General features: G+C 40.9%; 1 protein-coding gene across 1 annotated transcript in view; it reads right to left on the bottom strand.

The window, feature by feature from the left end:
- Positions 1 to 1,852: 1,852 nt before the first annotated feature.
- The window catches only part of gabrg3 (gamma-aminobutyric acid type A receptor subunit gamma3), a gene marked incomplete at both ends in the record, with an annotated part of 95,304 nt that continues 71,752 nt past the window's right edge, over positions 1,853 to 25,404 (bottom strand). The window contains 5 exons of the mRNA XM_080770917.1: positions 1,853 to 2,131; positions 3,359 to 3,558; positions 8,407 to 8,559; positions 10,693 to 10,830; positions 20,415 to 20,497. Of these exons, the coding sequence (XP_080627043.1) occupies positions 1,853 to 2,131; positions 3,359 to 3,558; positions 8,407 to 8,559; positions 10,693 to 10,830; positions 20,415 to 20,497 (853 nt within the window). The remainder of the gene's footprint in view (positions 2,132 to 3,358; positions 3,559 to 8,406; positions 8,560 to 10,692; positions 10,831 to 20,414; positions 20,498 to 25,404) is intronic.

Below are 25,404 nucleotides of genomic sequence, written 5' to 3'. Positions count from 1 at the left end.
TATTTTGAATTATCAATTTCTAATCACTGGAGCAGTAATTTTTCATTTCTTGTCCACATTTGGAGTTGCATCATGGCAAAGTAACTACACAACCCAAACCTCAAAAAAAGTGGTCTAACATTTAAGTGGTTAAAACAAACAAAAAACAAAAACATTTATAGACCTTGAATGACATCTTTTGCCTAAATAGTGTTTCCTTCCCAAAGCAGTAATGAGAGGGTCATAGTATAGTATAGCACCACTCAGAGTACCTTATTGCATTTCCCTTCATAAAGAATATAATAAATATAATAATTGAGATATATCAACGGACAGAAAACGAAGCTTGCACACACAAAGCAGCTCCCAAAGAAGTTATGTTAACAACGGCACATACAGTACGTGATACATTTGGCACATACGTACACTGTAGTAAGTATAATAAACAAAGAATGGCTCAATAAAGGATATTAAAACATTCTACTTCAGTATACTGACTACAATAGCTACAGATTAAACCTTTACTGATGTGAGGTTTTCCTCTTTCAAAAGTTTTCATTATAATTTAGGTAAATGTATATTCCTAAATTATAGTATAGTGGACAGGGTACCCCGAGGCAATTCAATAGTCGCTAAAACACAAGACACACAATCCATGTTAAAAGGCTAGTATTACAGTATGCATTATACCAACGCATAATTGCTGGAGGGATATGATAAATTATACATTGCACGTAAGTGTAAATAAGGGAGTAGATGATGACTGATCTTTTACTATGTGTATAAATTAATCTTGTATTGTATTTCATAGGCAGCCAATACAGTCTGTTTAAGTTCACCATCAAAGCTGCAACATTTTACAGTCTTCATCTTAACATAATAGTAGCCGTGTGCTAATAACAATGTAGATGAGTGTGACGGTTTATGGGAGGCCATACAATCATCGCTCAGCTAATGAAAAACAAATCTTTATCTGATTCCTGTTACTAGTATTCTGGCTGGAAATGGTTGTTGTGGAACATGCAGGAATGTGACATTTTCCCAATTGTTGTGGGAAACATCCTATACATTTGCCAGTAAGCAACAAAAATGTTATTGGATAACCATTATTGTCGGCAATCAACACTGTAGTATGAAACGTGCAAAAATTAGGCCCAATAGTGGTAGAGGAGTGAATGAGGGGTTTCTGGCGAAGATAAATTGGCATGCGAGCGTTAAGGGCTTGTGTATGAATAAGTGGCTGATTCATATAAATCTAAAGTTGTCTGAATGACAACCGCAATCAGTCAAAGCCAGATAGGTCAATAGGTCGTAGTTTACCTGCAACATACTGTGCATAGCTGGCTACCCCTCCAGAGGAAGGCACTGTGAGTGGTTTTGGATGTTCTCATTAGATGTCCTCAGATGTGTCGTCGACTGGTTTTGAGTGATGTGCCACTGATGACGTCCCAGTGTCTTAGAAATGACCCACATCGACTGAGACATTTTGTGGGTCGCAGTGCAAAGCACATTTCCTTCTTTTGTTTCGGTATTACTGTTATTAGCAAAATAGTCTGCTTGCGTCACCCTGCACGTGTACAAGGGAATAAATAATGTCATGTTGTCATACCTGAAGTCAAAAAGGCAGAAATCTCTGTTGGGGAAAGGCCTGCAGGCAAATGATGTCCTCCTGACTATGTTAGGATAATTACATTGGGTAAGAAGTCACATGGTGTTGCTGTACCTTTTAAGGAGGGTTTCTTTTTGTATATGATCTAAAGCTTGATTTATGTTTTGACACCAGTGTGCATGACACCAGTGCGCACCCAACTATAAATTGAGCTTTAGACTGTGCTTTCTGAGTCTTCCTTAATTAAGTGCCTCCTGCTGAGTGCTAAAGGTAGAGATAGCCCACCCAATAGACAATGTTGAACAAAAGGAAGGAGGTGGGAAAAAAGACGCGGGAATAGGCATCCAGTTCAAGTAGATCTATGTGAATGCGGCCTCGTCGCCATGCGCCATCTTTGCATTCCTCATAGCAGCAGAAGAAGCTCTGGCAGTCTTTGCCTTCCAGGCACTCATAGACACAAGCGTCTTCAAACTCCTGCCAGTACAGCGAGTTGTTCAGTGTGATGACCGTGTGTGGTGAACCCACGTCCAGTACGGAGTAGTTCTGAAATGCCACAGAGAGAGAAATAATTTGTCAAAATGAACATCTAAGAATAGAACTTGCAACTATGGCTTATACAAATTTGTATAACTCTCTGTATACTCTCTCCTGATTGGTCAAATGTGTTTTCTGTTTATTAAAGACCTGGAGAGACGGGGAGAACCCAGTATATTTTCCAGAATATACTGGGAACAAATCACTTGGGAATTGGGAATTTGGGAAGTTATTCAACATAAACAAGTTGCCTTCAAGAAGGCAGCAACACATAAATTAGACCCAACTAGGTATTATGGACAATATACAAATCTTAAGTGGACCACAATGTTAACACTACAATGAAACAAAGCTCATTTGGAAGAAAAAGCCTAAACTAGTAGTATTTGAGTCAGTCAGTAGAGCAGTACATTTTCTGTAGATCTGGCAGTGTTTAGTTTAGTGCTGGAGGCACATATTGTATGTGCCTACATGGGGCTTTCAATCCTGTGAACATCTGTGACTGCATGAGTCACTGAGTGAGAGATAAAGATTGGCCTGTTGGCCTAAAAATGAATGATATTCTATAGAGTCTCAGTATTTGGGAAGTAGTTCCAAAGTAGGTCTGAGTCCAACTCGTTCCACTTTAAATAGATGTTTTATAAGTTCCAAAGATAGGTTGGCAAACAAGCTCTTTTGGTTTTTAATCCATTTAAGACTTAAGGCTGATTGTACAAATACCTTCTAAATCAGTAGTTCTAAAAAAACGTGCCAAGGACCCTCATATGAACATTCAATTGAATTGGTCTGGAGCACAGATGGGTTACATACAGTATAGAACACAATTGTACAGTATCATCAGAATATCGGCATTTGAGTTATGCGTCCTTATCAGTGGTTCTCCAACTTTCTTAATATATGTAGCACACTCTCACACTAATATTGGTTGTTTGATCTTTTGTGCATTTTTTGGACTGGACCACAGCAGCCTTTTTAATGTGAACATCTCTGACTGACTGACTGACTGACTGACTGACTGACTGACTGACTGACTGATGGAGTCACTGACTGATAGGGCTGGTGAATTAATATTCTACCTAAAACCTCATACAACGCATTGCATTGCTACACATTTATACTTTAGCAGTAAAGTACAGTATAAATCAGGCTAAAATAGAGATGAATTGTTATTAATTAATTGCAATTGAAAGAATGCAACATAGTAGCCCTATAGTCTCGATTCATGGACAACCTTACCGATCTCTTGGCCTTGCTGCAGCTGGGTCTTTGAGCGCTGTATGAGTAGTAATTCAACGTGGCGTACTCCATCAAAGCGGCGAAGACAAAGAGGAAGCAGACAGTGACGAAGAGATCCATTGCAGTGACATAGGACACCCTGGGTAACGACGTCCTGGCCACCGTGCTCAGGGTGGTCATGGTCAACACTGTGGTTATACCTGCGAGGACCAGATCAAGACAGTTTCACATCTTAGCAATCATTCATCATTTATATTGGGAGACCTGGAGAATGTTAGGGAAGAGCCAACGCAACTTTTTATGCCAACCGTGTCATATAGGGATGGGAATCGTTAGGATTTGTATGAGTCCGGTACTGATTCCGGTTCTGCTTATCGATTCCAGTTCCTAACGGGCCCCCTATTTGTGGATACTACAGTGAGCTACTTTACATGTTTTATTATTTTATTATTATCTATTCTGTATTACCTCTTACTATACTACTGACAATGACAATAACAAATATATGCCTGAGACTCTGAGCTATATTCTATATATCTTATTGTAAACAACAAGCTATATATATATATTCTATATATCTTATTGTAAACAACATCAAGGATAGGATAAAAAGGGAAGAAAAATAATAAATAAATAGTGCGTGCGTCTGTAGGAACCAATAGGGAGAACCGAAATTGAATTATTTGAATGGGTATCTGGTACCCGGTACCCAAGCATGTTCGGTTCGGTACCCGGTACCCATGTTCGGTTCGGTACCCGGTACCCATGTTCGGTTCGGTACCCGGTACCCATGTTCGGTTCGGTACCCGGTACCCATGTTCGGTTCGGTACCTGGTACCCGGTACCCAAGCATGTTCGGTTCGGTATCTGCTTGGTCCCGAGGTTCGGGACCCACCCTTAGTCATTATTACATAGATTTTCAAAATGTCATTACGCTTTATATAGCATGTTGCATGTCAAACTAGGGGGTTTTCATGATTCTGAATCCATTCCAAGCATTAGTTTTGCACAAACAACACTCCTTGGGCTAAAAATGTCCTATAAAAAAAGATTGTATGTAGCCTATATACTATACAATATTTTTGGCAAAAAAAAAAAAAACTATACCAAATTTCACTCCACAACCATGGCTGCCAGGCGATCGAGCTTATAGGCACAATGACAAATAGCCGTTTGGGACCAAAGTTAGCCAGCTAAGCACTGGTGACATTTTGAAGATGTGACATCTAACCCTATACTTTGTTATATTATCATATTGCTCACCAGAAATAACTGACAGAACAAAATGCAATGTTAAAAAAATCAAAATAAACATCTTTTGTCAGGTTCACAGAGATTAAAACAAAAATTAAGCCAACAAAGAAAAACTTTAAAGATTCTTCTAGCTGTATGTTTGCTCTTGCCTTCAGTCTCCATTTCCCCGTTACCCCTCTCTCTCCCTTGTGAACATACAAACAATCCCTTGTGAACATACAAACAAGTAGCAAATAAAAATCCCTGCCTCGATCTGTTTCTCTGAGGTTTCTATGGTAACAGCCGGGCCAAATCTATTTGAGGTTGACACCTCACACATTTTCTGGTCACATTTTCGCCTAGTGTCCCTATTCTGGGGCAATATTTGGCATAAATATAGCAGATCTACAAGATCTGCTATTTTTACTTCGCTCAACTACTTTAGGTACGGTATTTAGGGTTCAAGTGGTTACAGACCATCAGTATGCCTAGGGCCAAATGAGAGACAGAGGATGATGCTTCAGTTCAGCCCAAACTTCAACACCATTCAGGACCACCAGATGATCGAGAGACTTGAGACCTCCTCAACCTTCCTCCACTCCTCATCCACTGGATTCGCTACTTCAAATAGAGACGGAATCCTCTTAAACAGTCATTACCAACACTGGAGCCCCTCAGGCCTGTGTCCCTTCCTTTACACCCTCTACACAAATAATTGTATCAGCCCCTTAACCCATCACAAATACTTCAAATATTCTAATGACACTGTCATTTTCAGACTACTTTAGACAAACTCAGCTTCCCACTTATGGTGGGTGCACTGACAAGTACCTACAGCGGAACAAGGACAAAACCTGCCATTAGCAGGTTTTGCCACGATCTTTACAAAAGCATAATGCAGTCCACCTGTGTACTGTTCCCCATGCTTTCAACATGCTGACGTCACCAACAGCATCACACATACTGTCAATCTTAATGGGTTAATTGGTATCAGATTGATAAGCACATGTGTGGTACGCTGTCCTTGTCCCTCTCCAGGAACGCTATACATTGCCTGCCTGCATCAGACCCATTTGTTATCTCCCTTCCTCCTCCTGAACACCATCAATCAAAGCCTGAAAAAAAAAAAAATATCTATTTTCCTCCCACATTCAGATGCGAATAGCATAATGATTTATTTAATCTGACAGATTAATTGCACTCATCCTTCATGTTCTCTCCCTGTCCCATTCCTTTGTCTGTGTGTCCTGATCTGTCTGACACTGCCTCAGTCTAGTTTTACCATGGCACTACAAATCAGGTGTTCCTTTCATCAAAGCAGCTATTCAGTTGAGAGATATGGGAGTGTGACATGGAGAAAAAGAAGGCTTTTCAGCAACAGGCATTTTTCACAAAAAGCACTACTCAGAGCACAGGTCTGCGCCAGGTCAGGTAGGTTATTGTGGGCCAGCAATGTTGATGGAATAATGAATCGGACAGATTCTTGATCACATGACTACAAAATCTGTAGGACTAACAAAATCGGCCTCCGGTTGGTGCTATAATCTGTCAATGTAAAAAGGGTGGCATTTGTTCCTCAACATAGTGCGAATGTGCGTGCAAGTTTCATAGCTGAGCAATCGGATGCTGCGTTCATGATTTTAGGCATTTTGTTCAAAACGGGACACTCCTGCAAACTTTAGATGTCAATCTTGGCCAATCAGGATGAAATATGTAAAAAAAACAAATGGATTCCATCTTGATCACATGACTATAGAGATCATGTGTACTGATCTGCGTGACATTTGTATAAAAAATTGTTTTACAAAAGTCATCCTTCTGGTGGCGCTATAAGGCACAGCGCTATAAGGCACACTCCCATCAAGGGAGTGTGTGTGCACAGTATCGCTGGGATCTGCCCAACAGTGCCGAAGATTAGCTTGTCACAGACAGATGGACAGACACGGATGGACAGACGGATGGACAGACAGATGGACAGGGTTCAAAACAGTCTCTGCGGGGGCGCCTGCCAGTCTAGTGGTTCAGGCACATGCCACATATAGGCTCTGGCCTGATGCGTTGCGTGTTCGAGTCCCGTTCATGACGACCTTTGCTGCATGTCTCTCCCCTTCTCTTTCTCCCTCTTTGCTGTCTGTCTTCACTGTAACTATCAATACAAGCACAAAAGCCAAAGCCAAAAACAAACAAAAAACTGTCTCTGCCATGCCTTCGGCCTAGTAAAGAAGTAGTAGTGTATATATATATTGTAATACTTTGCTCTGCTTTCACACAACATAAATGTTGATGGTTGGTTATTAGGAAAAAAATGTGAAAATTGCAGCAATTGTGGTGGGTGGGCTGTGGCAAAAGACATTTACGTTTGATTTATACTTGGTTGCGCACAGCGTTGTGATCCAAAAATCTACAAGTTGCATCACAAGCTGGGAAAGTGGATGCATCAATTTACAGCACCTCAAACAGATCACCAAGGGCAGATCAATTTAAATGGGTGGAAATACTGTAATAAAAGCAGTTAATACGTCTGTCACTGACACCCTCCTACAGTAGGTCATATAGCAGACCCTGAGTATACCTATAGGACAGTGGTATTCAACAAGATGATGTCGGGGGCCACAACTATGACAAAAAAAAAAAACATTAACCGTTAAGTAATGTGATGCCTGAAGGTAGCCATCCAGCCAGCATAAGTGCATAAAGTACAGTTGATATAAGCCATACGTGAGTAAAAGTACAAATACTGGTACTCCAGTTATTCCAGTAAAAGTTAAAGTCACCCATAAGAAAATCCCATGGGTGTTAATGTAGTCTCAAAAAATATCTGGTGTTACGATGTAGTTAATTATCAGTTGTGTCATTCAAGCATCCCGGGCTGAAATAGCCTCGCGTAGCAATACTATAATATCACTGTATCTGCCTGCGGCAGTGGGGCAATATGCATTGCAAAGGCAGATGAAGGCTGGTGTTCAAACAAACAAACAGACAAACAGACATACATACAAACAAACAAACACAAACCCGTCATTCAACGAATATGGAAACACTTTCATGCCAGTCTGCCTTCTCACAAAGACGCTGTCCTGCCAGTGATTCATGCACACAAGGCATGACATGCCCAAAATATATGGACGTGAGGTTGAGAGTGGAGAGGTTTGTCCCTTTCAGATAATATAATAAGCTAAATGGCTATGTCATATAAATGTACTGCACAATCAACAAAGCATCACTCAAACTCAAATGTGCGGAATGAAATAATAAAACAAAGGCGAAAGAAGGAGTGAGATCGATTACCTTCACCAAAGTGTTCCACAGGACTGCACAACAAATGGACAGCATGGAGGAAAAAAAGCAATGAAAGAACAGAAGCAAAAAAGTGTGATTGAAGGTAAAACGGGGGACATAAAAAGCACATAAAAAGGCAACTAAAAGTAAACACTTTAAGCATGTAACACCACTGCTGCTTAACTAACAGTGGAAATTAAGTGTACTGTACATACTGCATTGATTCACAACCTTTTTATTTTCAAGTTAGAGTTTTATTATGCATTAGGGCCACAGACCCACGTTTTGTTACCCCATTCTACACTAAAATCCTCACAGAGGATGCTTTACGCAACTCCGAGATTGAACAAATGGAACCAAAATGGACTGCGAGTATCCATTTGTACTGAGTTACAGACCAGTTTCAATTTGGATCAGTTTGGTTACTATCAATAATTTAGCTGGGGACCCTCTGAAACCAGCAATGACCCGAACTCCACGCTGTGAACCACCGGTATACGTATGTATCCTAAGAGAGTGATTGACAGAACGAGTACCTAGTGCCGTTCTGGCTGGCGTGGCATCTTTTTTGATCCAGAAGGACACCCAAGAGAGGACGACGGTGAGGATGCAGGGGATATAAGTCTGGATGGTGAAGTAGCCCATTCTTCTGCTGAGGTCAAAGTAGACGGTCATCACCACATAATCACCTGCGCAAAATGGAAATGGACACAGAGGTTTGCTCTTAAATGAGAGCCAAAGCTGTTCCCAAGTTGAAGCGCAACAATACAGAAAAATATGATTGATGCAGAATTGGGTTACTTTTTAAGAAATTGGAAAATATAACCTCTTACAAACGATACATGGTAGTTCTCACATCAAGCTCTTGCCAATACTCATGGTACAATATTTATAAAAATACAGACAGACAGACAGACAGACAGACAGACAGTGTTTACGAAAGCAGCTTTGGTGGGTGTGGCGACAGATGGTGCAAATCTGGACACTGGAGTTGCACCACTCACTTCACACGGGTGTGATTTCTTTCTTGGCAAGTAATGAACAAGAGATTGAAACATCCAAGGTAGAGCAGGGTAATCAAAGTGCATTAATATATTATTTATTTATGTATTCTGGAGGATGGTACGCCTAGGTGGTTGCCAGCAAGGACACAGAGGGCAATTCCGAGGGGTCCAATTTGGGCCACACTACCACCAGGCCGAAGGCATGGGGAGAGAGTATTTTTTCCACTTCGTCTGTGTGTGTTTGTGTGTGTGCGTGTGTCCGTCCGTCCTTCCGTCTGTCCTTCCGTCCGTCCGTCCGTCTGTCCGTCCTTCCGTCCGTCCGTTTCCAGCTAATCTCCGCCACCGTTGGCCGATTCATGACAAACTTTGCACACACTCTCCCTGGATGACAACGACGAACCTCTGCCCCAAATATTCTTCAACGGCCTGTTATAGCGCCACCATTTAGGCACTGTAGATAACTCGTACAAAGTGTATACCGAATATGGATACAATATCTCCATAGTCATGTGATCAACACGGATCTGCACCATTTCCCATCTTCCCATGGCTAAGATTGGCTTCCAAAGCTCACATGATTAGTCCGTTTTGAACAAAATGACACAAATCACAAATGGTGTGCAATTTCCGTGAAATTATACACATTTCCACTAGGCCGAGGACGTCATGCCACTCATTCGATCGGTATACAACTTATGTATGCGCACTCCCTAGAGGCCATGGAAAAACATTGTCCCTGCATCCCTCCACATCTGCCGGTTATAGCGTCACCATGAGACCGATTTCTGCAACACATTGCTTATGTTGCACAGATTTCATCCAAATCTCACGCAAACGGTACACAGGATCTCTGTAGTCATGTGATCAAGACGAGTCTGTTGGATTTCTCAGATTCTACACTGATTGACTAACATCGCCTTCCAAAGTTTGGAGTGACCCGTTTCGTTCATCCATAATTCTATCCTCAGAGATGCTATGAGTGATCTGGCTCTGCATTTCCTCAACAAAATGAAGAAAATTGTTGCAAAAAAAAATAATATATATATATATATATATATATATATATATATATATATATATATATATATATATATATATATTACTCCTAAACATTTTGCCAAACATCTCACACAGTCCTATTCTCCTGGTGGAGACGTGTGCCCAGAAGAGCACTTTTTCTTTATGCTGATTTTTCACGGATTTCAAGGCCAACACACCACAACACGCCACACCATGAAGCTCCTTGATCCCTGATTTTGATTTGTGCTCTAGATCTAGAAAAACTCCTGACTGTGGCTTGAGGGCACAAGCAGCTACAGTGTCTGCTTACTGCCTACATGCTGAGACATCGTCTTCTTCTTAATATACTATTAATGATTGACCATGTAGGCCTACTAACTTCATGCTATGGACTCAACTGTTCACTCTTTGTTTTTAATAATTTGAAAAATGTTCCCAAAGAAAGACATGTACATGTAGTACTTTGACGTGACGTCCTCATCCGATACTGGCTCCAGTACAGCTTGGGGCTCGAGATCCCTCTGTTTACATTTTTTAAGATACACAATTCAGGCAGCCCACTTACGTTCCAGCTCAGGGCTCAGGCAGCTGTTTTAAACCACCCCACAAGAATAGCAGATCTGCAACAGTGCAACGCAAAGGGGGAATATTTTTTAAACATTTTATCAGCACAAATCTTGTATGGACACATAGTAATTTTAGTCCTTCAGATGAGAACCAGTGCTATATATAACTTAACTTTTGTGATCCATAACTTACTATATGGCAATGAACTGTCACAGGAGATGGCGAGCTTACCTGCTGTGGTCTTTAAGATGTCTGAAGTATTCCTCAGGCCCATAAAATCAAACTGATAGAGTCGCCATGACTTCTGGTCAGTCGCCTCCACAGAGTTCTTCCTCCACTTGTAAATCATCTCGTCCTGTGGGTATCCATCTGCAATTACACAGAGCATAGTGTGTGTGTGTGTGTGTGTGTGTGTGTGTGTGTGTGTGTGTGTGTGGCTCCACATGGCACATTGTCATGATGGATGCCCCCCTGCACAGACCTAGGGGCCACCCAGAACAACATTAGTCTCATGCTGCAGGCCAGCTAATGAAAAGACGGTCTGGAATGAAGACAGAGGCAGCCGGAAAGAGTATATGAAAGGTTTGGTTCAATAATGTACTCTTGGTGGGAGGCCTGACCTTCACACGATGTGCATGGTGGATGGACATTGCTTTTAACATTGATTACCTGAGTTGGATGATGACACTATAGTTACATTTATGGCTTTGCTGAAAAAGACACAAATTCATACTAACCCCGACAAACTAATTATAATCATGCCATACTAGCAATTTGAAATAGGCTTCCGATTAAGAAAATAATTATCTGAGGGGGGAAGATGCTGCCCTAACTACTAATTGTATTCAAACATGTGTAATGAATGAATTTCATTAACATTTGCTTCCATTTGCTCTCATTTGGTATTAATGATATCAATTAAATGTGTTCATACAGATAGCTCTTGTGTGTATTGCTTTGCATATAGCTGTATGCATGTGCTGTGCATACACTGTTTAGTGTTTAGGTGATTGTGCTGCTGTTTAGGTGATTGTGCTGCTGTAATGTTCAACATGTAGCTCATAGTAACAAATGTATTTAATTTCTACTGTATTAATACTGTATTAGTATTCATGACCTTTACATTTTGTTAAATTCTCTATAATGTGCATGTTTATCTATGGCCGTTTCTCTTTATCTGTCGTATCGGCTATTGTGTTCTCATAGACTCGTGAAACATCATCAGTCACAGCTGTACTATTCCAATTTTGAAACTTAGCCTCTAGCCGAGTTCAGTCCGGATACCTGGAGGTGTTGATCCGCCCAGTGTACCAGAGGTGACTCACCTAGAGGTCAAATTAGCCCTCGTGATTTTCGGGTATAAACAATTACCTCAAGAAATCACTTGCTGATATCTCATTTGGCTGACACGTTTGGCTTTTTTTTTTGCTCTCAATCCGATTGATTTTGAGTATCTGCTGATATCGATTTTGTTCCCCGATTCGATATTTATTTTTTGTCAGGTGAAACCTGACTAATGAAAGCTCATGAAAACTAGACAACCTACCTAGTCTAGCCCTAGTCATACTGACGGCCTAGCCTGATTGGCTGCCTCGTCTGCCTCCTCTGGCCAATGGGAGAGCAAGTAACGGCATGCCAATGGCACACATGCACAGAATCACTCACAACATCTATTATTCCGTCGGGTCCGTCGCAACGAGTGGATAGTTTGAAAATGTGGCTCCTACGTTAAGCCATTAACGTTGGTCCGGCTGGTTTCATTTGTCCAACGCGATTACGTGAAACAGCTTGGCTGTGCTTGCAGTAGGCTAACAAAACAAACACATTGTACTGTTGTGCCGCACATGGAAAGGAACTGAACAACACCATCGATATAAAGACAGTAGGTAGGTACCCTCAAAAAAACATGCAGTAATCCTGGTCTCTAAACTGCCTCCCCCTGGCCAACCGGGGCGCCTGATGGAGGGGAAAGGAACTGGTTGGAATAACGTGTTCCTTCCACGCGCTACGTCCAACCAGGGAAACTCCCCCCTGTCAGGTGTAAAGGAGCAACTTGGACACTCAGGCATGAAGGGAGCATGAGTTAAGTCCGTAGCTCTCCCCAGGTTGGCGGAGGGTGTGTAGAGCCCAGGATCACAGTAGATGATTGGCACAGGGGTGAAAAATGGGTTACAAAATCGTGGGATAAAAAAAATATATATATAAAAATAAAGAAAAGACAGTTCCCCTGTGGTGCTGTGCACAGTGGAGATAATGCACAACTCTAGGTACGAACTAAAACACTGACTGAAGCTGATCATTCACGACTGTAACTATATCTCCAGAGTCCCGCAGTCCCGCAATGAAGGAGAGACAATCTCATCTCTCACTAGTCCACTTCTCTACAATGCCATGCTAGCCTTAAAACCTACATTTATGTTATTCAATATTACTTTAGTGCAAAATATAGGCTTTTCAAAACCAAGCCCTGTCTCAAAAATGGTTACCGTATGTGCTATATTATTGTATTTTCTGTGAATTAAATATAGTGTACACATTACAGTTTAACTTATTGATTGTCAGCCATTTTAATTTAAATTTAAATTTAAATTTCCAAATTAAATTCATAGCCTAGGCCGATTTTCATCTCTGGATGAAATGAACACTTCATTTAACTCATAATGTAAACATACATGTTAATAGTACAATATCGAAAATCACAGACAATATCCAGTCTATCATGATAGGGATGTAATATTGATACTAGGGATGTCCCAATCACGTTTTTTTGCTCCCGATCCGATTCCGATCATTTGAAAATGACGTGATCGGCCCTGATTTACGATCACATGATCGGATCGGGACAACCCTACTCATAACGCATCGCTGTGTGCTTGTGCAGGTCTAGAAGGTTTAAGCGGTTAACAATTAAGTACAGGTGTTGAAAAATTGTCTAACTTGGTTGACTATTCCAAACTCCTCAAGATGGCCTAAAAGTTGAGCAGATTTAATCAGCATGTCCCCATTTGGGAGCCACTAATGTCTAGTCATTTCCATAGGTGAGGAAATGGGCATAATGAATCACAGCAGGCTGGGTGCTGGTGGGTGGTACAGGTATTAAAACCCAAACACTTCACAAGGGCCTTATGCAGAGAATTCATCTCCCGGAGAGGACACTATTGATCCAGAGTAGATAACATATTATCGCCCATATCTTCTATTTTATCAACATGCTCCATTCCTATGCGCATGCTGGGATAAAGGTAGTGGTCATCCTTCAAATGAACTCTGAGAGAACCAAATGTACAACAGCAAGATTAATAATTGATTACTCTGTATAATGGGTACCAACAGATATGCTTCCCATCAGTGGCGTGCACAGATTGACACTAGTGGGTGCTAGAGCACCACCTGCCCTTGCCCTCTGGACAGCAATGTGCCCTTAAAAAAAAAGATGACTTTTTTTTTGTACAGTATGTGGACCATGGTGACATTGATCAATTCTTGAAAAAAAGAAGCTTCTAATATATTATGTATATGCCCGAAAATCTATAAATCTCACACTATTAAGTCAACCGGCCGGTTCCACGCTCTGCACAAGGTGCCCTTTTTTCACTTGAGCACCTGCCCCTCTAAATATCTGTGCACACCACTGCTTCCCATCATGATTTAATTGTATGCACCATTCACACAGCAGTGTTTCCTTTGCCTGATGTTACTTAATCTTTAGCTGAGTAAAGAGCGTACACCCATGTCTTTGTCATCGGCAATAATGACAGCATCAAAATTCACAATAAAAACATGCATGGTATATCAACATCTTATAGACGTCAAATCCTGTAGTGTAGTGTAAGCCATACTGTGGATTGGTCTGCATTTCAAGAGTGCCTTTATCCAAAGTTAACCACTTAAATCCTACATGTATTGTTGACCGGGGTCCCCATGAGTCTATATTTGGTCCCCTCCTTATTCCCCTCTACACCTAAATTTGCCAATCTCCAAGCTCACAGTGTGTCATGCAACGCGTTGTGAGCTTGTAGATAATCTAATTTGGCCAAATGTTATTTTTTTCTATAGTATAAATGATTTGTGATTTTGATTTGGCCACTACTGACCTCATCTAATAATATATTGATCATCATCAATACGCCACAACACGGTACGTATTTATAATGTAGATTGTAGATGATAACACCATTTTGACTCACAAACGATGTAAATATTCTATTATTAGATTCTCCAAAATATTAAAGATTCAAGAGGGTTTTATTTGTCACTCACTCAATACATTTTCAAAGGATAACATCTGGCTTAGGCAGGCAATAGGCCATTCCCACGATTTAAACCAATGATTTCCTATTCCCTAGAGTCCAGCCATGGTGAGCATGGTGACCAAACACTTAATGGTGACTAATAACGCTGTGCAGCTGCATGGTTGGCCTAATCCTTGCATTAAACCTAATTCAAATCTGACTGACCCAAAATGGGTCTGATTCCCAGGCTTCGCGACAGTTCCCACTGAGCATTTATCTAAATTTGACCAAAAAAATGGTCTGGGGTAAAAATTGTCAGTCTAGGCTTAGATTATATATAGACGGTTTGGTCTACCTGGCTAATCAAGGTCTAAATGTAGACCGTCTATAGACTATAACTACCGGTATATGGACCTTTTTTTACCCCATGACGATCATTTAGACGTCTAAATGCCGACAATTTCTCAGTGTGTTACGTCACACGAGAATGTCTTTGGAGAAGAATGAAAGAGAGCTCATGTTATCCACTTCTGTGATCTGATCTAGCGACAATCCTGGGTGCACACTGCACAGATATTATGCCATTAAGCAAATAAAATGGCATAGCATGAGTATAACAATCATCGCCAGGTCTGTTTCATTTTACATATTTTATCCTGGCCTAACTCTCAAACAGCGTACATTTCACAGACCGTAAGAACCAAAGGAGTTGCGGCTTCCTTCCAGATTTCTGCTTAGTTGTGCCAGTGTCTTGCACCGAAAATAGATCAATAAGTTCACAAACACATATCGTGCTCTGAGCTTGTAGATCGGCTATTTTCGCGACAACAAAGTATAGACATTTACCATTAGAAAGACATGAGGACATACAGTCCCAAGATGTAAAAGGTTGTCCCTTACTGCATATAGTGTATTTACAGTGTCTGCTGAGTCTGTCTGGCATTAAACATTTTACTTCAAAAACACCCGCTTTGTGATAATTTCTTTAATAAAGCGCGTACTCTATAGATAAGGGGATTTAAATGGTTCTCATGTCATGGATTCCCAAAAGGACTTTCATTAGCTCATGGTCTCCCACTCACCAAATTCAATGATGGTAATGAATTCAGAATGTAATCCCACTTAAACCTACTAATCTTTAATCCCATTAGAGCTCGACTCATAAAACTCAAATGCAAGTTATGCAACTCACTGAAACAACTTTGTTTAAAAACTTTGTTTTAAGATGACCCATGCAGCAGATGAATACCCCCTCAAGTTATTTTAAAAACCTAAACTATAGATTAATTCCAGACACACCATAGACCCTTTTAAAATAAGTGCAAAGTTCAAATTTGAGAGCAAAGTGCAACATTTTAAGCCCCTCTCTAAAAGGCATTTGGCTATTGGCATTATCCCCGCCGAAATGCCCACTTTGAATGGACCGTGAGAATCAACCTGTCCTACTAGTCTGCCTGGCTGCCATTGCTGTTACCATGGGCCAATTCTTAACCACAGCATTATGTTGTTGCTATCGGGCAGAAACGTTGTATATTTCTTTTCTTTTTTATATACATGCAGTACCCTAATTTGTCATTCTACAGTGTCACACAAAGTTGGAAAAAATAGCAAATCTACAAGCTCACAATCTACAAGCAATGCAACACACTGATCTATTTTCACTAGCCTACTTATTAAACCTAATTTCTTAAATTTTTCTTTTATTTCTTCATGAAATTACTGAAATAGTAGAATTTGTTTTTAATTCTTGAAAAACTATGTTTTGAAATAATGAAATGTAGGAAACGAAAAATAAAGGGACACATGTGTCCGACTGTCCATGTGTGGGACAACAGGATCTGTCCAGGTGACTGTAACTGTGAGTGTAGCCTACTACAAAATGGAACCAAAGGACCCGTTTATAACAAACTCTGAGACTGTGCAAATGGACTGTTATGGGGCGACTGTGGCTCAGGAAGTACAGTAGAGCAGGTGTAGAGCAATGATCCATGGGTCAGCGGTTTGAATCCCGGCTCCTCCTGTCTACATGTCAAAGTGTCCTTGGGCAAGACACTGAACCCCAAATTGCTCCTGATGTGCTGGTTGGTACCTTGCATGGCTTCCGCCGCAATCGGTGTATGAATGTGTGTGTGAATGGGTGAATGTAAAGCACTATGTAAAGTGCCTTAAAGGCGCTATATAAATGCACCATTTCCCATTTATGGGTCCATTTGGTTGTATTTGTAGCAGGTAGCCCATTCTCCAAACCATTATACTATATCGCACCTCACGCACAGCGGTCGGTTGTAGTGTTGACATTGGCTCGGCAGGTATAAAGAACATCTCTCATTCAGTATGTGTCAAAACCGCGGTAGTCTGCGTGGGGGTCCGCAGGTACAGTGACTCAGACTCAGTACAGTTACCCATTAAATCAGCGGGTGTGCATGTGCTCTTAGCTGCGCTGCACTGTTATGCTCAAAGTAGTTACCCTAAAGAATTGAGGCAACACGGTGGCGAAACCAAACCCACAATAATAAGTCAAGAACACGTTATCTTTTGTTTAATTCTCCTGCAGTATTTAAATTGTTTTTGTTGCGGCGGAACTCAAGGCTCTGAGTCAGTTGAGTCAGTATACCACGGCAGTCACGTGCGTGCGTGTGCGTGCGGGCACCTGCCTGTTATCCCTTGGTACACGCGATCGTTTAGACGATGGGTTGTTGCTGGCATTAATTTAAGTGTCTGGTTGCCTAGATACGAGGCAGCCAATCAGGACGCCAGGTCGTGACTATACGGTTGTGGAAGCGATCCCGAGAGAAAATAGCCCAGCTTGCTTTGTCAAGCAGCTTTGTAAAACACAGCTGGCTGGCTACAGTTAGTGCTCAGTGTGGCTGGCCCTTTTAGGCTGTTAAACAGTGCCACTTGAGGTCACCCAGCAGTACCAAAACTTTAAAGTACCTAAAGAGCTGTTCGTTTCGCAGGCACAGACAGACAGACATTTTTGAAGCCGCTCAAAATGGCGGAAATTCTGAGGGCGGAGCTTACTGGTAAAAGTCACAGATGTGTTCCGCATGAGTCAAGGCACATGTGTAAACAAGGTCCATGGCTTTTGGCCAAACGAGGCATGAGTTAGGCCTGTTCAAAGTTTTAATTTTCAAACGATTGCTATAGTGCCCCCCCTTTGGCCAAATAGAGTAAGACTGGTTTCAGTGCCATGAGTATGACCCTCTACCATACTGTAAAGTTTCATAAAACTGCAATTTTCATTGTCTCATAAAACATTCATTTTCTAACTTAAAAACAAAAATCCCAGGAGTAGATAGATGTTAAGAGTTTTATTGCTGACGGTCAAGCAGTTCATGACCTATGCCTGTTCACTTTTCAATTGAGTGCTATAGCGCCACCCTTTGGCTAATTTAGTACAGTACCTTGCTTATTTGTCAAGTCTTGCTCTGAATGTTGTTCACTTGCACATGTACTGATAACAGCATGTTGTACTGTATCTTTAGGCCCATCAGGCCTAAAGATACAGAGAGCTGTGGCAACATTTGAGCATGTTGAATCAGCTGTCACTTTTCCTGGCATCATCGCAAATAGAACTGGCAAATGTCAATGACAGTGCTAACAATAGCACATTATTATCCAAATTCATAGCCTCTTCTCAAAAGGACGGCACAAACAGAAATAGCTCCTGTTTAGTTGTTATTTAGTGGTTATTTGATTGAGAGATGTTTGGTGGCATTTGCAAATTATCCTCATTTTCACACATTCTTACTGTTGTTCCTCAAAACATGAGATTAGCGGAGAGACAGGATCTTCTTTTTTTCACCACAAACAGTATAAAGTGTATGATAATAGCTGGCAGGGGGGGTGAGATCCCGCCGCCGACCTCCGACGTAGTCAGCGATGTGAAAAGTAAAGCGCATACTAGTGCTGTTGGTAACATAAATGTTCATTTCCCTCCCTGTCATCCTAGCCCATACAGTATGTCATTCCAGGCTCCAGCAGTCAGACAATTTGTGTCTGTGTCCCTTCTGTTGCCTGACTCTTGCACAGTCTCTTGCTCCTCAAAAAAACACAGATTTATCAATGTGAGTTTAGTTTATTATTATTATTTATTTTTTATGTGATGCTGTTCTCACACGTACAGACAAGTGTGCATATCCATTCTAGACCGGATCCCTTTACTTCCTTCCTTCAAACGTTCTTCTTTCTTGCCTTGATATCCTTACCCCCCTATCTTCTTCCCTGTCTTGTACCCACTTTCTTACTTTCATTTTCAGTTCATTCTGATCAGCAGCCTGCAAAGCAACTTGATCCCAACCCAGTCTACTATTATAAACAATCAAGCCTACAGTATTTTCTCCTTCATATCACAATTGTAAATGCATTTGTATACTCAGGCTGTCAGTAGTGTATTAGTTTTCTCATTCTATTTTTGCTCACCAACAGGCTTTGTGATCATAAAGCAATTGACCTCAGTTAAATTGCATAGGCCTTGTCTAAATTGTGGCATGCTTTGATCATTGCTTTTCAGTTGTACAATGGTTGAGTTCTTGCTAAAGACATCTTCCTTTCTTCCCTTGTTCTACAAAAGGGAAATGTTTTTTTATCCAAAAAAATATATATATATATTCAGCGCAGTTCTACAGATATTTTGAGGAATTATTGAAAATGAATACTTTTGGAGTTTTGGTCCATCCATCCATCCACCCATCCATCCATCCATCCATCTTCAACCGCTTAATCGGGTCGTGGGGGCATGGCTCCACCAGAGAGCTCCAGACTTCCCTCTGCAGGGCAATATTAGTGACTTCCTCCTGGGGGATCCCGAGATGTTTCAAGGCCAGTGAGTCTGTGTTTCCTCCAACTGCGCCTTGGTCTGCCCCGGGGTCTCCTCCCAGTGGGAGGTGCCTTGAGACGCCCGAGAGGCATCCTAACCAGATTTTGGTCCATAGATGCCCAAATTTCCAAGCTCAAAATGCACCATGTTTCTGTCTGTGTGTACAGCTGTAATGCACATAACTTGAGAACCGTTCGCCCCACCGACTTCAAATTCGACACCCCCACAGGAAGTGCAGTGCCCGGTATCGAGTCCGTCGGACCCACGGTTGTCCAGAACCGCCACAAAAGGCCTCTGCCCGGCCTCTGGACAGGGCCTGCCCAGGCTCCATTATGGAGCTGGCCTGTTCTGACATCACAACATATTTTGGCATGCCTGACACAGAACTCCATATGTACGCATGTACGTCTATAATCCACATAATTCGAGAACCGTTCTCCCAAAAAATCCATAGCCCGCCTGCAACTAGTGCAAAATTCTGCAGCAAGACTACTGACCCACACCAGGAGGTGTGAACACATTACTCCAGTACTGGCCTCCCTTCATTGGTTGCCAGTAGATTATTATTATTATTATCTCCGCTCTCTTATGGAATGACAGGATGGACAGAGTCTAAGCAATAGAGGGTGTGCACACACACAAAGTGAGTGGTTAATCGAGTGTCAAAGTGAGTTTAACGTTGTTTAACGTTGTTTAATGTAATCAGATATAGTGTAGGAATTTTCTGTTTGAATGTATGGGCTGTCAAGGCCAGAAAGTCACTTTGCCACTCGGTAGGCATTCCTGCATAACTTCTGGGTATGGTGATGATGTCACACGCATACCCTCTATATACAATAATATCATATCTTAAGCATCAGGGGGGAAGTGCCCGGGAACCATAATGGTCATATCATACTTACAGCTGGAGAATATGAGTGGGCAGGAGTGCTCATCCATAGGAAAGTTATGAAACTGGAGTTGACATTCTGCATTTATGGTCAGCCTGCAAATGAAAGAGAATCACCATTGTTATAAATCACATGATTGTGAGAAACATTCATAAACAAACCAAATCTGATCTGGGTGTAAATAGCTCACATTTTATTTATATAGTATCAAATCACAATATGTTTTCTCAAGACACTAGAGCAGGATGAGAGTAGAGAGAGACTCTACCTCGGCTATTCTCAACCAGGGACCACTGCTGGGCCCTGGTTGCAAGGGTATTGCAAGTGGGCCCCCAAATCTCCACAGACCATGTCAGCCCTGGCCACTCCCACTTTCCATTCCACACTGCAGTCCCATTTACTCACCTGTCTCCAACTCCCTCGTCATCCCACCTGTGAACATTTCTCCAATCAGCCTGCCCCCTATATATAACTCGACTCTTTTCTTTTTTTTTAATACTGTTTTTATTAGGCATTTTTGAAAGACAATTTCAGATTTAGACAATGATAATAAGTAATTCAGTTAAATAAAAATGAAAAAAATAACAGGCAATGTAAATGTTCCACATACAGTATAATAAAAAAAGACATAAGTGTAAAACAAAGAAAAACAGTTAAACAATGACAAGTGTGAACAGACAAACAAAACAGACAACAGGACAGACACTCTTGCTCTCAAACTACCAACATGTTGTGAATTAAGTAAATTAGACATTCTTTTTTAAATAATAAAAAATAAAATAAAGAAAAAACACTCAGTTCCTTTTCTTTCAGTTCCTTTTCTTTCTTTCCAATTTTCTATTGTGCTATCTATTGTGTAGGAGGGGTTAGCGTGCACCTATTAAAATATGCAATGAAGGGTTGCCATGTCTGGTAGAACCTATCTTCACTCCCTCTCAATTCAAATTTAATCTTTTCCAATTGTAAGTAATGCATAACATCCTTCATAAGTGAAGTGTGAGTTGGAACCTGTGCTTGTTTCCAATTCAACAGTATCAGTCTGCGAGCCAGTAGAGTCACATATTTTACCATGTTATATTGGAAAGTAGACAGTTTGACCCCGGGCCCTGTGACTCCCATAATTGCTGTTAGTGGATCCGGGTCAAAAGGTTTTTCAACAATGTCTGACAGTGATTTAAATATATTTTGCCAATATGATCTTAGTTTTGTGCAATGCCAGAACATATGAGCTAGAGTGGCCGGCGACTGGCCACATCTGTCGCAGGCTGGATTCACATTTGGATACATTCTGTTGAGTTTTTCCTTTGACAAATGTAATCTGTGTAATATTTTAAACTGTATAAGACCGTGCCTGGCACATACTGAAGAAGAGTGCACAAACTTTTGAGATGTAGACCATTGCTCGTCAGTGATAGATATTCCTAAGTCGTTTTCCCAAGCAGTTTTTAAATACTCCAAGGAGGCATTATTATCTAAACATGAGAGAGAGTTATAAATAATAGAAACACCTCCTTTGAGCAATGGGTCAGGTAGAAATATAGATTCCATTGATGAGTTGGGAGGTATGTTTGGAAATGAATCAGTGTGTTGTGTTAAAAAATGTCGTATCTGTAGAAATCTAAAGAAATGTGATTGGGGTAAATTGAATTTGCGTCGTATTTGTTCAAAGGTCGGAAATAACCCATCAATATAAAGATCTTTGAAGGAGTGAATACCATTTCTATGCCACACTTTAAATAATGAGTCAGAGAGGGACGGTAAAAAAGCATGGTTAGCGACCAGTGGTGCGCGCACAGAGCCCGGGTGCCAACCGAAATGCTTTCGTATTGAGAGCCAAATTTTGAGAGAATGCGAGACTATGGAATCCTTTGGCAACTTAGTATATCTTGAGGCCACTGGGGAAAAGATTAAAGCTGACAACGATGTTGGGGGACAACATTGACCTTCAATAAATGCCCATGTAGGCAATTGATCTTGGAGCCAAAATGAGAGTGCACGTAAATTACACGCCCAGTAATAGAGTTTAACTCGACTCTTTTCAAACCACCTTTGTCAGTTCATAGTTTGATGTCGTCGGTGCATGTTACTTTTTGACTACCATGTCATTTTCGTTTGTTTCCTGAGTGAGATTTATTCCTGTTTCCTATGTTCTACTCGAGGATGAGATTTATTCCTGTTTCCTGCGTTCTACTCAAGTGTGAGACTTATGCCTTGATTCCTGAGTTCTACTTCAGTGTAAGATTTTGCCTATTTTCCTTATTCAATACTTTGAAATCGACATAGTTTCCTGTGACTCTGCGTATTGGGTTCAATTCTCTCTGCATCCTGACACCCCGGACCTTCTAGCTGTGAGGCGACAGCGCTACCAATAATAATGAAACATGAGCAAGTACTTGGTAATAGGGGCAAAGAAAAACTCTTTCATGGGAATAAAGACTTTAGAAGAGAGAGAGATAGAGGGAGCCACAATTGCACAGTGACAACAATATCAACAACCACTTATTTTCCCCTGGCCCATTGTGTTTGGAGACCTGAACTGTGTAGGTTCCACATCACTACACTCACCTTGCCGTCACCCTACACTCCTACCGTCACATCTAATTAACACAATAAACTGCCTGAAACAAGTGAAGATCATACAATTTCTGTTTGTGACAGCTTGTTGTAAAACACATGTGCGCTGTGTCTATGCTGCCATACTGACTGTTTATTTAAGTCATTCCCTGTTACCACAAGGATGAGATGACAAGCATCGATGTTCATATGCCATATAACAGCTACTTTCATCCAACCACATGTGCAAATGAGTGTGTACAATTATCTTTACCTAGGCTTTGATACAGTATGCTGCTGCTGTATGCATGGTTTGATTTGTACAACAAAACAGAGGGTGAGCGTGGCCAATACTGAAAATAGTAGATCTACAATCTTAAAATGCAATGCATTTAAATTATGAAAGAAAATTACCCAAAAGTGAATTGCCATGGGTTAATGTGTTAAACATATATTTTTACATTGAATTAAGTTGTGATATTATCAAACATATCACACTATTCACAAAAGGAAATGCATGTATTTAATAATTCCGTCTGACCAGAAGCAGGGAGTCATGGAGTCATCCCACCCTCCCCCCAGCAGTTCAAACCCTGGGTGTGGGGCTGTATGTTAACAAATTAATGTAATGTCAATGTGTCGAGGCAAGAGTGTTGTGAAGGATAAAGTTATCCAATGGGGTTTTGTTATCCTATATTTTATACTTGTATAGTGGGGTCTGGTTTGCTGCATTGTTGATTTGAGAGAAGAGACAGACCCAAACAAAAAAGTGCATTGTTGTCACATGTGTAGAATCTGAGTGTGACAGTGTGTTCTGAATCTGAACTGTATTCTAAAAATATGTCCACATTTTAGGCATTCATACTGTAACATGAAATGCGATAATAACATGAAGCCTTCAATTTTAACAGAAGTAAAAATATTTCTTGGTTTCTGCCTCATTGCCGTAATATTTTTGGGAGACTTAAGCTCATTGAATGCAATACTAACAAATAAGTCTGCATGGCCTTAATTGGCCATTCATAAATTGAATAGTATACTTGATCGGCTCCGATTTTAATCAGATCCTACAGCATTTCTCAATGGTGTATAAAGCTACTTCACTACTTTTTGTATTAATGTGATTGTGAGTCAGCTGTGGTTCAAGAGAATAAGAGACAGCTATAAGATTGTTTAGTGAATCATGCACAATTGCTTTTTGAATTCACTCCATGGCCAATAATTCATTACACTACAGAATGTGCAGTACATACTGTAGGTATACCCAATCTTCACTTGTGTAGCAGAAGTGTCCTTGGGCAAGACACTGAACCCCAAATTGCTTGCATATCTTCCATCGCCATCGGTGTGTGAATGGGTGAACGTAAAGCACTATGTAAAGCGCCTTGGATAAAGGTGCTATATAAATGCACCATTTAACATTTATAGTGAAGAAAATGTTATAAAACACTTTATCTCCCTCCTTAACACTTTGCTGCTGCTAAGTGTATAAAGCTACAATCCGGAACTTATTTATTAATGAATACTACAAAAGTGTCCTTGGTCAGGAACGTAGATCTCCGCCAGGCTTGTCTAGGCAGCCACACCTGGCGGAGATGTACGTCGTGAAGTGCAGCAGTCCTGACACAAGGAAGGTGCGGGGGAAACTACAGTTTGTACAATTGACAGGAACCATTCGATTTCCCCTAAAGTAAAACCAATGAATAAAAGATATGCTGATTTAGCTGGAGAATGAGTCCAAAGGTAGTTCAATTTAAAGCTGAGAGTCCCAGAGAGAATGCAATAATGTTACCTTCAGTCTACAGTACCTTTAGCCTTATTAGGTTTTAGAACAGTCGAAGAGATAGACGTATACCGTATACTTGTGAAAAGTAGAGGAACAGCTTTGCTTTACAACAACAGTCATGACAGACGGAGTCAACTGTTGCTGACCTTCAATTATAAGACACAATAATTGAATAATGTCCTTCAAACCATATGTAAAGTTGCCATGATCCCATTAAAATCAGCTGCCATGAGCAATACCTTCAAGTGAAAATGAGTTTGATTTGGATGTTTTCGACATTAGGGAAACTCCAACCTAGAAGCAAGGTTGTAATATTCGATTATGAGAGGACTGCACCATCTGCAATGCCTGTAAAGTTATACAGTATATATATTTATTCCATCATATTGAGGGTGAGATAAATGCAAAGTGGCTTTGGTTAAACCTTTTTGCAGGGTGAGGGATTTATTTTCTACCTGGTCTCATGCAGAATGATGCAGAACAAAGGCGGGTTGTGTCATTAGAAAGCTTACTTTCCTTAGTGGAAGCACTCTGAGCCCCCACCACACATCTAAACAGTACTTTTTGGCCAAAAAGGGATTTTGTTTTCACCGGGGGAAAAAAACTTTTAGTTACTCCAATGCGCCCTCTACCGATATTGTCCAGAGAATACCCTCATAGAGA

The sequence above is a fragment of the Protomyctophum bolini genome, assembly GCF_963924005.1.
Source record: "Protomyctophum bolini genome assembly, chromosome: 8".
Lineage (NCBI taxonomy): Eukaryota > Metazoa > Chordata > Actinopteri > Myctophiformes > Myctophidae > Protomyctophum > Protomyctophum bolini.
Note: the sequence above shows the minus strand (reverse complement) of the source record. Positions and strands in the feature narration are given on the sequence as shown.